We start from the raw sequence: 18,295 nt of genomic DNA on the forward strand, positions 1-18,295 counted from the left end.
ACTAGGAGGAAATGTCTTGCAGGTTGTTGTTTTGCCAATAAGTGCTAAGGAGTTGCTTTGTCTCTTAATCCAAGGACTTCTAATAGATGCATTTCTAAACATTACCACAAGATGGTGCACAATGACTACACACATTTGTTCCCAGTGGCAAAAACTAACTAGGATCTGGGAGACTAATTTTAGAGATTCAGGGGACTCCCAAAAATTTCAAGGCAGAGTTGGCAAGTCTTGTCAGGAATGAGGACTGTAAACAAGTTTGTTTATAGGATACTAGCATACGGATAGTACCTAAGTGACAAAAACTTCTTACTGTATTTGTTAGAAATGGTACTTAGAAAATATAAGTGCTCCCCCACTCTCATCTTACTCCCTACATCCTCAGAATTGTCTGAATTTGTCTTATTAACAAACATAAGCTTACAGAATTGATAATTGGAAAAATAGGGTCTCAGAGAAAATTGACCTAAGCTGTACTTTTAGTTATACTCTCAAGTTAACAGATTCCATACTCCATAACTATTAAAATCTGAAATGCATACATTTTCATAGTTTTGTCACATATTATATTAATTTTCATATTTTAAAGCCTCCAGTTCCAAGTATTTAAAGTAAAATAAATTTATTAATGTCAGTTAGAAATGTATTTAAGGAAAATATTTAAAATTACTTTAACAGGGTCAATAATGGCTGGTGGGGCTGCTGTCAGTTGCTTAAAAAAATCCAGAAAAAAATATGAAATAGCAGGTTTCCCTGACACACTTAGCATCACATCCTAATTATAAATTCAAATAATTTGCTCTGAGCATAAGCTACTGGAGTTAATATTTCTAAAAAAATATTACTTTGACTTTTGCAATTCCTGATTTATGCTAATCACAGATGCATGCACTTTATGATTTTACTTTTTACATGAGAAAGCATCTCCTTTTAATTTTTTGCCAAATATTATACAATCATTTTGTTATTTATTTATCAAGAAAAAGATCACACTGATGATTTGGAGTCTTTGATTTTGCAATTTAATGCACATACATACCAAAGAGTACAAAGAAAAGCAGGCTGCCTCTTGACTAGTATTTAAATGTGCACACTTCCAAAGTGCTCGGGCACTGGTTTTATCCTTGCATTCTTCAAGTACATTAAATTTTCATACTCAGAATGGCATAGCAAATGCAAATGAATTTATTAATGTCAAATCAATTTTCTTCAAATTAAACAAAGCCTATACTTCTTATTGAGAATGCATTTAGCAGATAAGTTTAAATGCCTAAACCTCATATATTAAGAAGTAACTGGCCTGAAAAAAAATCTTTAAATTTTTTTACAACTAAAAAAGTGTATTTTTCACATTGCCATACCTTAAAAATAGCAAAAATATTTTTCCTTAAGTTTTACAAAAATTTTATCTCTTGGACTATAACTATATATGTGAAACTGCTGCTAAAAGAATGTTTTCAAAGAGTTGTAGGAAGCATAAAAAGAAGTTTTAATTATGTATACTAAAGTTCATACTTTTATGTTTACATATGGTTGTATAATTTGACAATATACAATATTAAAATATTCGTTGAACTTGCAAGCACATTTGGAAACAATCATTTAGCAACTATATTCTCTGAACTAAATTCAGTTTGCATCATTTAATAATATGGTCTCACAAGAGGTCAGAAAAACTGAAATTTGTATTGATTTGAAAAAGCCTAAATTTTGTTGCCACAATCTTAATAGGGTAAATCCATGACCCCTTCATTGTGTCAGTTACTGAGAAAGAAAATGCAGATAGTGTATGTATGTTATGTTTAAAGGTATAACTGTGTATCTTTATTTGGGGATATATGAATTTGCATAGAAGAACTGAATTATATAATCAGGATTTCATAAGACTTGGGTTGGTTGTGTATACCTGTATATGAAGGTGATGTGTGTGTGTGTGTGCGTGTATAATAAAACATGATTTGTCTGATAGGAAACATTTTTATCTATTTTCCACAGAGTTGTGCTGAATACATGGGGAACTTCTGCCCTCATAAAAGGCTCATGCTAGTAGGAAGAATAGTAAACATCCCAACTTTTTATGACAGTTGCAAGTAACAGAAACAATGCAAGCTATTTTAAACAAAAAACAGGTGGTAGGTGGGGGAAATGTATTACATGAACACAGATATCTCACGCAGTGCAGATAGGCAGTAGGAGGGACTCGAAACCAAGAAATGGAAAGTCATCAAAACCCTGGCTCTGGCATTCTCACCTTTGCTTCTCTCTGTGCCTCTGCTTTACTCTTCTCTTTCATAGTTCGGCTATCTGACAGCTCTGAGTTTATATTATCTTCATGCAGTCCTAATTCTAAAGTGTCTTTCTTAAACTAAGGTACTTTCTTCCTTCTGGGAATTTGGACTTGGGAATGAATGAAAGAAGGTCACATTGGTTCCTAATAATTTTGCTGTCAGGAAAACAGTGGCCAGAATGGAGGTCTGAGGACAATGTAGTATAAAGAGGACAAACATAGCCTACTTCTGAGATGTGGGAGTCAATTCTAAGAAAAAAGGGGTCATTGAAAGCTTTTTTCCCTAAAAAAAAGGAAAATGGAAAGTACTTCCCTCTAAAAGAAAAGATGGTATAACATCAATAATGGTAACATTTAGAAAGCCCTTTATTAGTTTACAAAACATTTTCACATACACTTTTTTCATTTGCTTATTAACACAACCATTTAAGTAGGTATTCCTCCAATTTCATTCAACAGATACTTATTGGGGACCTACAGTGTACCACTTTCCAGATATATTTTCGAGACAGAATGATAGGACATGCTGACATATGGATATGGAGTAAGGGAAAAGGATAATCAAGAAGGGCTACTAGGTTATAGTCTTGAGCAACATGGTGGATGAAAAGATGGCAGTACCGCTAACTGAAATGAAGACTGGGAGAGAAACAGGTACAGCAGATGTAAGATGGAGAAAGGGAGAAGAGATCACAAGTTTGGATATGTTGCATTTTACTGGCCTAAGAAACATCCAAATGGAGATGTTCAGTATATCTCTTGATATGTAAGTGGCATTTAAAGTCACAAAAATGGATGAGATCACCTAGGAAAATAACGTAGATAGAAAAAGGGGGAGGCCTGGGACTGAGTCTTAGATAATTCCAAAATTTAGACGTCAGAGAGAGAAAGAAGAGTTTGGAAAATATTACGAAAAAAGTAGCCTTTGATGAAGCAAGTCAGGAAAAGGAGTGTCGCAGAAACATGTTTTCGTTTGCTTATTAAATACAACCATTTAAGTATGTATTTTAAGGGCAGGCTTAAATTTTTAAAAAAAGTGATCAGTGATGTTGAATGCTGCTAAGAAATAGTTATCTTCATTTTACAGATTTGGAAACTAAAGCTCAGAAAAACTGTAATTTGCAAAGATCACAAGAGGCAGTACATATCAGAGCGAAGATCAGAGCCCACATTTCTCAGTCAGATTCTTTTTGTCTAACTTTTTATTTAAGTATATGTAAATATAGAAAAGTACATGTATAGTAAATATACAGCATAATGAATTCTCACATACTGAACATACCCATGTAACCAACACTTAGATCACACAACAGAGAATTATCAGCATCCCCAAAAGCCAATCTTGTGTCCTCCTTCAGTCACCTCTGCCAAGAGTATCCGTTATCCTGACTTGCAATCACATAGATTAGTATATTGGTTTTCTAGGGCTGCCATAACAAAGTACCACAAACTGGGTGGTTTAAAACAACAGAAATTTACTCATTTACAGTTCTGGAGGCTAGAAGTCAGAAATCATGGACATACTCCCTCTGAAACTTCTAGGAGAGGATCCTTCCTTGCCTCTTTCAGCTTCTGATAGCTCCAGGCGCTCCTTAGCTTGTGGCAGCATCTACCACAATCTATGCCTCTGTCTTCGCATGGCTGCTTCTCTCTGGGTCTGTGTCTTCATATGGAGTTCTCCTCTCTGTGTCTGTGTATCTTTTCTCTGCTTATAAGGACACCAGTCATACTGGATTAGAGTCCACTCTAATCCAATATGACCTCATTTTAACTTGACTACATCTGCAAAGACCCTATTTCCAAATAAGGTCACATTCACAGGTACCAGGGACTGGAATGTCAATGTGTATTTTGGGCGGACACAACTCAACCCATAACAATATTACCTATTTATATAATTTATATAAATGGATTCATACAGTATTACATTTTTGTATCTGGCTTCTTTTGCTTAGCATTATGTTAGTGAAATCCATTCATATTTTTGTGGAGTCATAAGTCATTCATTCTCATTGCTCTATAATAGAAGTTGGCAAACTATGGTCCATGGGCCAGCCACCTATTTTTTAAATAAGTGGGTTTTTTAAAATAAAGTTTTATTGGAACACAGCCATGCCTATTCATCTACGTATTGTCTATGGCTGCTTTGGACCTACAGAGGCAGTTGCATAGTTGCAAAGGAGACCACATGGCCTGCAAGCATAAAATATTTACTATCTGGCCCTTTAAGAAAACGTTTGCCAACCTCTGTAGAATTCTAACAGGTCAATATACCACAATTTATTTGTCCATAGAACTGCTGATGTGCATCTGGCTGGTTTCTAGTTTAGGGCTAATATGACAGTAGTACTATGAACATTCCAAAATATGTCTTTTGGTGAACATATACACTCACTTCTGTTGGGTATATACCTAGAAGGGGAACTGCTGGCTCATAGAACATGCATACATTAAGCTTTAGTAAATACTGCTGGTTTTCCAAAGTAGTTACACCAATTTATACTTATATTAGTGATTGACAGGAATGATTGTTACACACCCTCATCTCACTGTAGATTAATTTTTATTCCCTCAATGTATAATGAAGTTAAATACTCTTTCATATGTTCTTGACTATTTGATATCCTCTATTTTGAAGTGTCTGTTTAATCTTGTACCCATTTTTCTAATAACTTATCTATTTTATAGACATAGGAGTTCTTTATATATTAGGTATAATAGTTCTTTGCCAATCTGTTAGTTTGCTAAGGCTGCCGTAACAAAGTACTACAGACTAAGTGGCTTAAACAACAAAAATTTATTTTCTCACAATTCTTTTTTTTTTTTTTTTATAATCTTTTTTTTTTAATTTTTTGTTTATTGCAGTAACATTGGTTTATAACATTGTAAAAATTTCAGGCGTACATCATTGTACTTCTATTTCTGCATAGATTACATCACGTTCACCACCCAAATACTAATTACAACCCATCACCACACACATGTACCGAATTATCCCTTTCACCCTCCTCCCTCCCCCCTTCCCCTCTGGTAACCACCAATCCAATCTCTGTCCCTATGTGTTTGTTTATTGTTGTTTTTATCTACTACTTAATGAAGGAAATCATACGGTATTTGACCTTCTCCCTCTGACTTATTTCACTTTGCATTATACCCTCAATGTCCATCCATGTTGTCACAAATGGCTGGATTTCATCGTTTCTTATGGCTGAGTAGTATTCCATTGTGTATATATACCACATCTTCTTTATCCATTTGTCCCTTGATGGGCACTTAGGTTGCTTCCAAGTCTTGGCTATTGTGAATATCGCTGCAATGAACACAGGGGTGCATGTACCTTTACAAATTGGTGTTTTCAAGTTCTTTGGATAAATACCCAACAGTGGAATAGCTGGATCATATGGTAGTTCTATCCTTGCTTTTTTGAGGAATCTCCATACTGTTTTCCATAGTGGCTGCACCAGTTTGCACTCCCACCAGCAGTGTATGAGAGTTCCCTTCTCTCCACATCCTCTCCAACACATATTGTTTCCTGTCTTGTTAATTATAGCCATTCTGACGGGCGTGAGGTGATATCTCATTGTGGTTTTGATTTGCATTTCCCTGACAGTTAGTGATTTTGAACATCTTTTCATGTGTCTGTTGGCCATCTGTATATCTTCTTTGGAGAAATGTCTGTTCAGGTCTTTTGCCCATTTTTTAATTGGGTTGGTAGTTTTTTTGTTGGTGAGATGCATGAGTTCTTTATATATTTTGGAGATTAAGCCCTTATCAGAAGTATGGTTTGCAAATATCTTCTCCCAATTGTTAGGTTGTCTTTTCGTTTTGTTGATGGTTTCCTTTGCTGTGCAGAAGCTTTTTAGTTTGATGTAGTCCCATTTGTTTATTTTTTCTATTGTTTCTCTTGCCCGGTCAGACGTGGTGTTGGAAAAGATGTTGCTAAGACCGATGTCGAAGAGCGTACTGCCTATGTTTTCTTCTAGAAGTTTCATGGTTTCAGGTCTTACATTCAAGTCTTTAATCCATTTGGAGTTAATTTTTGTGTATGGTGTAAGGTAAGGGTCTACTTTCATTTTTTTGGCTATCCAAAAAAATGGCTATCCAGTTTTCCCAACACCCTTTGTTGAAGAGACTTTCTTTTCCCCATTGTATGTTCTTGGCTCCTTTGTCAAAGATTAGCTGTCCATAGATGTATGGGTTTATTTCTGGGCTTTCGATTCTATTCCATTGATCTGCGTGTCTGTTTTTGTGCCAGTACCATGCTGTTTTGGTTACTATAGCTTTGTAGTATATTTTGAAATCAGGGAGTGTGATACCTTCAGCTTTGTTCTTTTTTCTCAGGATTCCTTTAGCTATTCAGGGTCTTTTGTTGTTCCATATAAATTTTAGGATTCTTTGTTCTATTTCTGTGAAAAATGTTGTTGGAACTTTGATAGGGATTGCATTGAATCTATAGATGGCTTTAGGAAGTATGGACATCTTAACTATGTTAATTCTTCCAATCCAAGAGCACGGAATATCTTTCCATTTCTTTGTGTCTTCTTCAATTTCTTTCAGAAATGTTTTATAGTTTTCGGTGTACAGATCTTTCACCTCTTTGGTTAAGTTTATTCCTAGGTATTTTATTATTTTTGTTGCAATTGTAAATGGGATGGTATTCTTAATTTCTCTTTCTGATACTTCGTTGTTAGTGTACAGAAATGCAACTGATTTTTGTATGTTGATTTTGTATCCTGCAACTTTACCATATTCGTTTATGACTTCTAAAAGTTTTCTGGTGGATTCTTTAGGGTTTTCTATATACAAAATCATGTCATCTGCAAATAGTGACAGTTTCACTTCTTCCTTTCCAATTTGGATCCCTTTTATTTCTTTCTCTTGCCTGATTGCTCTGGCTAGGACTTCCAGTACTATGTTAAATAGGAGTGGTGACAGTGGGCATCCTTGTCCGCTTCCTGTTCTTAGAGGGATAGCTTAGAGGGATAGCTTCTTGAGGCTACAAGTCCAAGATCCAGGTGTTGGCAGGGCTGGTTTCTTCTGAGGCTCCTTTCCTTGCCTTATAGATGGTCTGTGTCTTCACATGGTCTTCCCTCTGTGTGTGTCTGTGTCCTAATTTCCTCTTCTTCTTATAAGGATACCAGTCACACTGGATTAGGGCCCACTCTAATGACCTCATTTTAACTTAATTGCCTCTGTACAGACTCTCTCTCCAAATACAGTCACATTCTGAGGTACTGGAGGTTAGGACTTCAACATATGAATTTTGGGAGGATACAATTCATCCCATAAAAGCCAGGTGTATATATTGCAATTTTTTTCTCACACTCTGTGGTTGCCTTTCCCTTTCTTAGCGGTGTCTTTTGATGAACAGAAGTTCTAATTTTAACATAGTCAAATTCATCAAATGTTTTTATAGTTAGCATTTTTTGTGTCCTGTTTAAGAAATCTACCTATTCCAAGGTCTTGAAGATCTGTTTTTCTCCTAAAAGTTTTATTGTTTTCCTTTCACATTTAAATCAGTCATATATTTGGAAATAAGTCTTGTGTAGAGTGTGAGGTCACAGTAAAGATATAATTTTTTCAACATGGACTCCACTTGATCTAGCACCATTTTTTAAAAAGACTACCTTTCTCCTCTGCATAGCACTGTCACTTCTGTCATAAATCAGTAACTGTATCTGTAGGTCCATTTTTGGACTCTCATCTATTACATTGGTTAATGTGTCTATTCTATGCTTACATTCCACTCTCTTAATATCTTTTGTTTAAAAACAAGTCTTGATATCTAGTAAAGTAAATTGTCCAGTTTTGTTTTTCTTCTTCAAGTTTACCTTGACTATTCTGGCTCTCTTGAATTTTCACATGAATTTTATAATCAGTTTGTTGTTTCAGAAAAAATAACAACAAAAGAAAAACCTGTTGGGATTGGGACTACAGTGAATTTAAAGATTAATTTGGGGAGAACTGACATCTTTACTATTAAATCTACTAGTTAAATCCACATTTACAATATTATACGCCACTATTTGAATCATCTATAGAGCTGCTTCATTTTATTTATATAGCTAATTATCAGTCATATGGTCCTGCCTCTTTGCAGGTCTCATAATCTTTTATTGTATACAGACATTGTATCTATAGATTCCAGATTATGTTATATTCCACCAGAGAGGGTTTCCTTTTTCCTCTGTCAGGCAAACATGATGAGTGATTGATCACATAAATCCCTTTCTAGGGCATGGCCTACCCAGGCTTTTAATTAAAAGTCTACAGGTCCTTGACTCCTCATCCCTAGAATGGTTCTCCTCTCTCCGGAATTTTAGTTTCTTTTTTTTGTGTGTGTGTGTGAGGAGATCAGCCCTGTGCTAACATCTGCCAATCCTCTTTTTTTTGCTGAGGAAGACTAGCCCTGGGCTAACATCCATGCCCATCTTCCTCCACTTTATATGTGACGCCTCCACAGCATGGCTTGCCAAGCGGTGCGTCGGTGCGCACCCGGGATCTGAATGGGTGAACCCTGGGCCACTGCAGCGGAGCGCACGCACTTAACCGCTTGCGCCACCCGGCCGGCCTCTGGAATTTTAGTTTCTTTAATCTGCTTTCACAGATGTCCTAAAAATTGTAATTTTTATAACTTATATAGGCTTTTATAGTTGTTGCTGTGGAAGCATTGGCCTGCCACAAACTACTGCATCCTACCCAGAAATGGAAGCTCTTCTGTGTTCTTTAAAGAGGAGGGGATGAGTGCTCATGGGCTCACAGAATAGTCCTGTATGTGCTCTTCCTGCCATCATTCATTGCAGTTAATCATAACTACCAATACTATTCAGAGCATGACTGTTTTGGTTACTTTGGTAGGAGCTGCTATTCTCACATTCCCCAGTACCTGCTAATTGCTTCCCTTACTGGGCCAAAGCAGTGAAAACAGAACCAAATTAATGAGGAAGAGCTGGGTGATAGACTGCCTGTGCCTCAAGTATTAACAACATTTAGTGTTTATTTTGTAGATTCGACTATGGAATCACATAAATATTTTACATTACTATAAAAAAATTCTAAAAAACTATTCTAACAACATAAAATTAAATAAAATATAAAATAAATAAAATATAAAATAAAATTTAAAAGTATATGTGTATATATTTGGTGGCATAGCCACATACAGAGAAGATCTATTCCAAGTGATTTTAAAACAGAGTAATTTGATTATACACGCCTAGTGAGATATATTCTAAGAACACAAATATTTGCTAAAAAATCTTAAACTATTTTTAATAATCATTAAGAGTGGTAGTTTGGTGTTGTTATTCTGAGACTCTTTGTTGTGTGTTTAATGTGGAATAAAGAAAATTAGTGACATTCTATCATTTTTGGAGTCATTGAGAACCAAATTTCTCAGCATGACAGAAAGGTTATACAGATAATTGAGTTTAAGGATAAATACTGTAGCCCTGAATTTGATTTGAACATTTAAATAAGAATTAATTATGTATATCTTTAAAAAAAACCCACATATTTCCTAATTCTCTGCACGCAAAAATCCAAGAGATAATTATCACTCAATGGCAAAGAGGTCCCCTAGCACACAGACTGTGATCTTAAAAAACTACTTATCATTAAAAGAAACCAAAGATCCTTGGAGAAAAGGCTTATTACAGGTCTGGGGCTAGAAATATACAAGGTAAGCCTGTAACATCATATCACCCCACACAGCAAGGAAGCTGTCAAAACTACTAGGGACATATCAAATGGATTCAGGAACCAATCTGGTATATCCATGGTATCAAGATGATATACCTATAACATTTATGAGATAATTAGCAATATGAACATTAACTCGATTTTAGATGATATTAGTTACTACAGATCTTTCCCAACTTACGATGGAATTACATCCTGATAAATCCATCGTAAGTTGAAAATATCATAAGTTGAAAATGCATTTAATACACCCAACCTACCGAACATCATACCTTAGCCTAGCCTACCTTAAATGTGCTCAGAACACTTACATTAGCCTACAGTTGGGCAAAATCATCCAACATAAAGCCTATTTTATAATAAAGTGTTGAATATCTCATGTAATTTATTGACTACTGTACTAAAAATAAAAAACAGAATGGTTGTATGGATATAGAATGGTTGTAAGTGTATCGGTTGTTTACCCTCGTGATCCTGTGGCTGACTGAAAGTTGCGGCCCGCTGCCGCTGCCCAGCATCACAAGAGAGTATCGTATTGCATATCGCTAGCCCCAGAAAAGATCAAAATTCAAAATTTGAAGTACAGTTTCTACTGAATTTGTATCGCTTTCACACCATCCTAAAGTCGAAAAATCTCAAGTTGAACCATCGTTAAGCCAGGGACCATCTGTATTAGCTTTTTATGTATAAGAGTAAAGTAGTTACGTTTTTCTCTTAAATCCCTACCATTTACAAACAAATACTGAAACATTTACAGAGGAAATAATATGATATCTGATTTTCTTCAAAAGGTAGAAGGGGAAAACTGAAAAGAAGTGTAGATGAAACAATATCAGCCATGAGTTGATAATTGCTTAAGGTGGGTGATGAGTGCATGAGAGTTCATTACACACTTCTGTCTCCTTAGGTGTAGCATGTTTGAAATATCCCATAATGAAAAAAATTTTAAGTTCACTGTTACCTGGTTTGCCTTATCGAATCTGTAAATTCTTGTATATCACTTGCACTCCCCCTGACAGTAGCCGTAAGAATGGAGAGGGTATGAAAAAGGGGAAATGTATATCAAAAACTAATCAAATCATTTCTGCTCCAAATATCACTTCAATTTGACAAATATTAACTAGAAGAGAGAATTCTTATTATATATTACTAATGTAATTATTATTCATCCTAAACATTTATTCGAGTATCCACAATCTGAGTGAAGCAGTACTGTAACAGTGATACTCCTCCCTAGCCATTTCTTTGCTTTAATGCAAAATAGGAATAAATATAGCTATTTACCTTTATTGGATCCTGCTATAGTAGATCTATCTGAATGTTTAGAATGGGAAACGTCTGTTTCTGATTTTTTTTTAATAATTATTTGATTTCCAAACCTCTTGGGTCCTAAGTAAAAGACTGTAAATTTCTGCTGAATATCAAGTCCAACTAGAAAAAAGAAAGAAGTTTACAGGTGCTTATTTAAATCATATAATTCCATACACGAGACTATTTGTTTTTATATTTCTTATATTTTCATACCTTTTGGAACTGGCAGGGCTACTAAGTCCAGGAAATAAAAATGCAAAAAAATATACATAACAAATGAAAATTAAAGCATCTATCATCATAAAAATAAAAATTGATGCTCCTACAATAATTGAAATTTAACTATCTTGGAAAATAATATATCTATAAATGAACAGATAAAATTCTAATTTGGTTATCCTAGTCCATGCTATCTTTTACATACCTAAATACATGAAACTTCCTTTAAAATTATTCACATTATTTAAATAAATTACTTTTATACAATATCATTTATAATGTTCCAGCATAGAGGAAATAACTTTTAAATTATTTTATCATATTTTTTACATTCACATCTTCATTACTTCAATCAACTTACCATATTCAGAACTAATTAGATTTATGCTAAGATCTTCAGATTTAAGAGCTCTCTTCACATCAATCTTTTTAACCCAATTTCCAGCTTTTAGCAAAACAGAATCCCTGAAAAAGAGTAATGCATTGTTTAAGTAGTGATCCGAACACTAAATGAAATAATATATTAATCTTCAAGGGCTAATTGAGGCTAAGATAAGTCTTACCCAGTGGTAAACTGAAGTTAGTACTGAAAACCACTTTCCCCAAGTTCTGAGGAGGGAGAAATGGAGTGTCAGTGGAGCTAACGTGACCATAATTTTCTTAACTACTCATTGACCCAACAGCTAATTCCAAGTTGCACTGACTCATTTCAGGCCCCCCTGAATACCGAGTTGCTATCAATAACCCATGAACTTGCCCCTAAATCACAAACCACTTTAAAATGGCTGTACATGTTATATGGATTTGTGAGAACTTCAACAGCATCTTTAAAATTGATATGAAATAGTTTGCATCTAATAACTTTACAAACAAACCAGCAGGCAATTTTGTGATTGAACTTAGTCTCATATAGTCAAGGCTGTCATTAGATTTAGTTGCCACAAAGAATAAAGATGTGTACAATGATATATTCTATATAAGTGTGTCAAGCTAGTTGCAGCAGAGTAATTACCAGTGAAACAGATATTCTATCAGTCACTGTAGTCCCTTTAGGAATCTTGCATGGGACATTTTAGGAAGGTATTTTCCAGTACACCAGCAATAACTAGGAGATTCCCATTTCAGAGTCACTGCCATTCCTGAACTTACAAGTACAGTAACATGGTTAGGAGCATAGGCTCTGGAGTCAGAATGCTTGGGTTCAAATCTAGACTTTGCTATAAACTACCTATATGACCTTGGACAAACTGATTAAACTCTCTTGGTCTCAATTTCCTCCTCTATAAAATGTAGATAATGATAGTACCTGTCTCATACAAGGATTAAACAGTTCAATACCTGGAACCTATAAAGTGCTCAAAAAATATTAGCTATAGCTATCACTGATATCCTTAGAGTTTGCTTATGACATCCTGGGAGAAAATAATAGTATTAGAAAAAACGCTGAAGTAAAAATGAGAGGATGGCATGCTAGAGAACTAGGTATAGGGAAGGTACCTCTTGTATATTTGATCTGATTGCCTGGATCCTACAATGGAACTATAGTAGTTTGTTAGATTTTAATTTGGAAATAGAAGATATATTTTGAAGTGAGTAGGAGGAAGATTACACTCAAAGAGTTGTAAGGTCATGAATGACTGGAAAAAAGCAACAAAATAAGAAAGTTCAGCAACAGTGGACTACAGCTACTTCTAAAGGTCATCTATTCACTTGTTTCAAACCATGGTGATAGATTTTACACTTTGTTCATTTGAGTGCTCAATATAACAATCTAAAACAACAGACCCAATGTTAATATCTTCTTTAATAGACAACTAGAGAAACTACTCCATTATAGTGTCAGGGAAATGTAATTTAATTGATTCCACAGTGATTTTATTACTCTTTTTCTCAGCAAAATTTTTCTCTTATACTATATGCTTAGAAAAAAAATCAAATAGAAATTTTACACTTACATAATTTTGTGCTTAAAAACCAGTTGATTATCTGTATCACCTATGATTAAGGTAACATAGTGAGAATCTGGTGCTGTTCTTTTAGTTTGTAGCTGTTCAAAGTTTCTTAATATAATGGTCACTAATATTTCTGCCATGGAATCACTATATCTTGCAATCTTTAAAAAAGGATAAGCATAAAAAGTGTTAAAAATAATCTTACTACTCAGCTCCAAGTCAGCTATGGGTAGCTTTATTCCTGAAAAGCCAAGCAAAATATCTAAGAAACAGAAAACATTTACCTGTTCCACTTCAAGTTCATATTTGGGTAGACACATCACTGTTTCTTTTATCTGAGTTCCAAAAGGGGGATGTCTATTTAAAATCTAAAAATATTTATATCATTATATTCTTACAATACTAAAAATTCTTTTAGTAAAATATTTTTTAGAGTCAATAGTTTTAATAATGTTTGTTACCCAAACAAGTCTTAAGTTAAAATACTCACGACTAAGAGAAGGAAAATCATTTTTCAGTAGAAATAAAGATATAAAAGATAGGTTTTAGAATTTAGATAGAATTCAAGTAACATTAGGAATAAGTAAAGATTAAATACCAGTTCAATTTCCCTTGCATCTGTTTCTTCTATTTTTTTAAAGGAAGTCAAACCTGCATTTACCATTGCATTCGACAATGTTATACCTGTGTAAAATTAATCAAACAGCAGTTTTTAAACAATCCATTTAAAACTATATTTATACTTAAATATTTAACAACATTAATAAGAAAAGATTTTAAAGATCCAGATTAATAACTAATTTTTAAAGCTTTAAAAAAATGTTTTCAGTTGGATTATTTAGGCTGTCACATTATTCAATTGTTCATATTTATTTTTTCAAACTAAAATAAAATATGCATTTGCTTTCTAAAAGAGGAACTCTTTGGTCCACATGATGACTCATCCCTTAGCTTTACCATATGTCATCCATACAGCAGGTAACAAAAGACACCTACTGTTACACTCGTATTTGAACAAAGGCAACCTGAATCAGAGACGGGAACATTGCCTTCACGAGGCTATGGCTCTCTGAGCATTTCTGTCGTAGAAATAGAGTTCTGTTTCTGTACCTAAATCAGATAGTTTTACTCTTCTGTCTAAAATTTTCACTGCCTTTCCATTGCTTTTAGAATAAAGTGGCAATTTCCTTACTGTGGCCAAACTCCCTTACCTATGACTTGACCACATCCTACCTCTCCCATTTAATTTCCTACCATTCTCCTCTTGCTAACTACTCTCCAACCACACTGGCTTTAATTTTGTTCCTTAAATACATCAAGTTCACTTCCATCTTTGGACTTTTTCTTTTTCTTTACACTTTAAGAAACTGGAGTTTAAAATTCTTACACTCATATGAATGAATTTAACCCAATCTCAAAATAGAAAATATTGTCAAAAGTATAAAATTCCAAAATATTACCACCTTGTCTAAAGCACATATATTACTGGTGAGGGTATGACACTCCTATTTCCTTATACATATCTTTAATTATTCTTGGGAATTTTCCTTACTCATTCTTAAGACACCACTCCTGGTAGTCATAATTCTTTCATGTTCATTTTCCTTTTCCCTCAAAACTTTTCCTGACTTTTAATTTTTTAGTCTATAAACATTGTTGAAAATCAATTTGAATTCATTATTTTTTTCCTGATGCTCAGTAAGAACTTAGATTTGCTTTTTTGTTTGGATTCTCTCACTTTTCTATTATATGAATTTTGCTTGGCAATACTTGCTTCTTTCTGTTTAGCTGTAACAGCTGAGTAAATGTGAAAAACACATTAGTGTTCAACAATTTGGGATAGAATACAACTGATGCCCAGATTGACAATATTCTAGAAAGCCAGAATGACTGACTTTCTCAAATATAATGAAAGCTTTATTAGTAATCATTGACTCTAATTTCAAATTTTTCTCTAAGTTTCTATTTTCTAAATGTTGCATGAAATGTACTTCCCAATTCAGAACTCTTGTGTTTGTGGATGGGTGTGGCATTTGGTTTGTCAGGACTTCTGAAGCAGGGTGTCTTTACATCAGAAATCTCTCCTCTACTTTGACCTTACTTTCACCAGCCAATCCCCACCTTCACCCCAGCTCCCAGGACTGGTCAGCCCTCTGCCACTCCACTGATTTCAAACTTCAAGGAAATAAAAAGTAGGACTTCCTCACAAAATAGTTGGAGATCTTCGTTCTAAGGAATAATAAGACAATCCCTAATGACCCATTACATAATTTTTTAATGTCCCCAAGATGCATATAAAATCATAAAGCTAAAAGGCTGTCAGTCAGGAAATAACAACCCTCCTTTTAGAGTTCTAGCTATCTAAGAAGGAGTAGGGTCACAAAGCCAAAGGCATCAAACTGGAAAACTCCAGAGTCCTTTAGTCATAACTAGTCTTTGTAATTGGCATCCTCTAGAGTTTTTCAGTTCACACCCTGAGCTAGATCCCAATAGACAGGAAACAATCAGGAACAATCTTTTGTCTATAGAATCTCTGTGAAGATTATTACTAATATTGTAGTTACTGAAAAAAAGAGAAAAAGTTAAGATATAAATAAGTGACATAGTTTTCTACAATGAATTAGGAATGGCCACAATTGCTAGCTCTGTATTTTGTCATTGAGATCAAAACAAAATAGTCATAAAAGTGGAAGAGAGAGCAACACATGGTTACTTAATTACTAAAACAAAATTTTACTCTTGGTTTCAGAACAAATTTAAAAATAAGAGCATTAATTTTGTTAGGTTTCCCAATTGATTTCAAATGGAATCCTTTAAGCACGAGCCAATGAAAATCAGATTTTCAAGAGAAGTAAAGTACTATACCTTATTTAGGCCTACAAACAAATTTTTTCCTTAAAGAATCATATACTAATTTTTATAATAGTGAAATACAAAATAAGTTGCAGACACTGACAAACCGTCTGCCTGTACTCAGTACCTACCAATTTTTTCCAGCTGTTTGGATACATGCACAGAGTTTTCCCAAAGTTTACATCTAAAACATTTAGCTAAGATCAAACTGTTCAACAGTACAGCAAACTTCTTTTCTTGAATAGCCACAAAATCTGACAACCCTAAAAGAAAAGTTTCCAATATTAAATCTAGTATACTAGTTTACTGTAAAAATATTGAAAATCCATTAATCCTATAACATACATCTTGTAATTCGTGAGCCATTTCTGAAAATCTTCGAGGTATCCTGTGTCAAAGCAAAGTCTTGTATGGGAATGCATCCTAGCTGAGCCTGAATAAGACTGAGGGAAAGAAGAAATTTCATTATTTCCTTTTAAAAATTATCATCTCACAGTATTTGACATCACTGAATTAAGTATCTCTTCTTAAAATTCCTCTCTGCCTTGATTTCTGTGACACTAGATGATTCTATTCATTATTGCTGCAAGTCACTGCTGACTTCTTCTTCCCTACCTCTAAAAGTCCAGTTCTTATTTATCTACTCTTCTTTATTCACTCAACCTTTCTTTCTCTGAAAAATCTCATTTCTTCTTAAGAATTTCATTATAATCTCTAGATTGATAAATGTCAAATGCTTACAGGGCACTCTCACTTAGACTGTTTCTTTAATCTCAACACATCTAAAACTGTTGTCATATTCTCCTCCAAAACAGTTCTGTCTTTTGGCTCTACTATATATAGGTATTATACAAAAACAATACAATTTATATAGTCAACAAATATTTATTAAGTACCTACTGAGTGACAAGCATAGTGTTAGGCGCTGAGGATTCTGTTCAACATATGAAGGGTGGTAGCATATTAGTTGATTATTAGAAACCAGCAGTTGCTTGGCTACAAAATTTGAGGAGTGGGTGGTAAGAAGAGAGAAAAGGAGCTACCATCCATTGTGCCTACTATATCCGAGGTTCTTTGCTACCTGTTTTGCCTGTTTACTTACCTAACCAGGTATTGATATGCAAATAACCCTATGGATCTAACTAAAATTATTAGACTTGGTCTTATCAAGGGGTCTCCTGATAAGACCAAAAACAGTCAGGTGTACAAAAAGAAACTGTAGAATAGTTATATTTTATGGTTTAGTTTCAGCAGACGATATGTGAAAATAGAAAGAAGCAACCAACTCACTTCTCAGAATGGGTGGATACAGCTGAAACTATAGACTACTCACTTCTTTTGGCTATAGTATATGCTTTTGAAAATTATTTTATATCATCTATTAAGACATGGTTGTAAAATTACACAGTTTATTAACAAAGAAGAAACTGATGGAAAAATGTGGATGGGGTGCTTTCAAGTGCTGGATAAATAAAACTCGTTGTGAAGCTATCCTAGGATGCACAAATGTAGGGCATATACTAAATTGCTAGAGTAAAAATAAAACTTTTGAAGTAACATTTATTTATATTGAACAGCAATATGTCTATTAATAAAGAGGACACTTTTCAATATCATACTTCCCTGTCAGAAACCTTATTACAAGAAGCAGTAATAAAACAGGAATCGAAGGGAGAATAGGGATTTATTCCAGTAGGTACAGAACTTTGGCAAGGCTGTCTGTCTCTCTCCACCAGATAAGGCCAGCCTGAGCATGTCCTCAGTAGAAACAGAAGTCTCACAGCCTCAGATGAAGTCGTACCTTTGCCACTTCATCTAATGGTGGCAGAGCTGTATGGTAGTTAAGTAATGACTAAATCAAAGTTATTATAAGGATTAAATGAAATAAGGTATTTATTCAGTTTGGATTAGGTTTAACCATGACCAGACTATAGAGGCTTAAATATAACTGGTTTATTCTCTTATGTAAAAGGAA

The 18,295-nt window shown here is 34.3% G+C and overlaps 1 protein-coding gene across 1 annotated transcript in view; it reads right to left on the reverse strand.

The window, feature by feature from the left end:
- Window positions 1–18,295, reverse strand: part of HFM1 (helicase for meiosis 1) — a 101,108-nt gene that overhangs the window by 20,919 nt on the left and 61,894 nt on the right. The window contains exons 23-29 of the mRNA XM_058538500.1: window positions 16,666–16,763; window positions 16,452–16,583; window positions 14,066–14,151; window positions 13,752–13,835; window positions 13,471–13,628; window positions 11,877–11,980; window positions 11,270–11,416 (exon numbers count right to left, since the gene is read on the reverse strand). Coding sequence (XP_058394483.1) covers window positions 11,270–11,416; window positions 11,877–11,980; window positions 13,471–13,628; window positions 13,752–13,835; window positions 14,066–14,151; window positions 16,452–16,583; window positions 16,666–16,763 — 809 coding nt within the window. The remainder of the gene's footprint in view (window positions 1–11,269; window positions 11,417–11,876; window positions 11,981–13,470; window positions 13,629–13,751; window positions 13,836–14,065; window positions 14,152–16,451; window positions 16,584–16,665; window positions 16,764–18,295) is intronic.

This window comes from Diceros bicornis, chromosome 4 (assembly GCF_020826845.1).
Source record: "Diceros bicornis minor isolate mBicDic1 chromosome 4, mDicBic1.mat.cur, whole genome shotgun sequence".
In the NCBI taxonomy this organism is placed as follows: domain Eukaryota; kingdom Metazoa; phylum Chordata; class Mammalia; order Perissodactyla; family Rhinocerotidae; genus Diceros; species Diceros bicornis.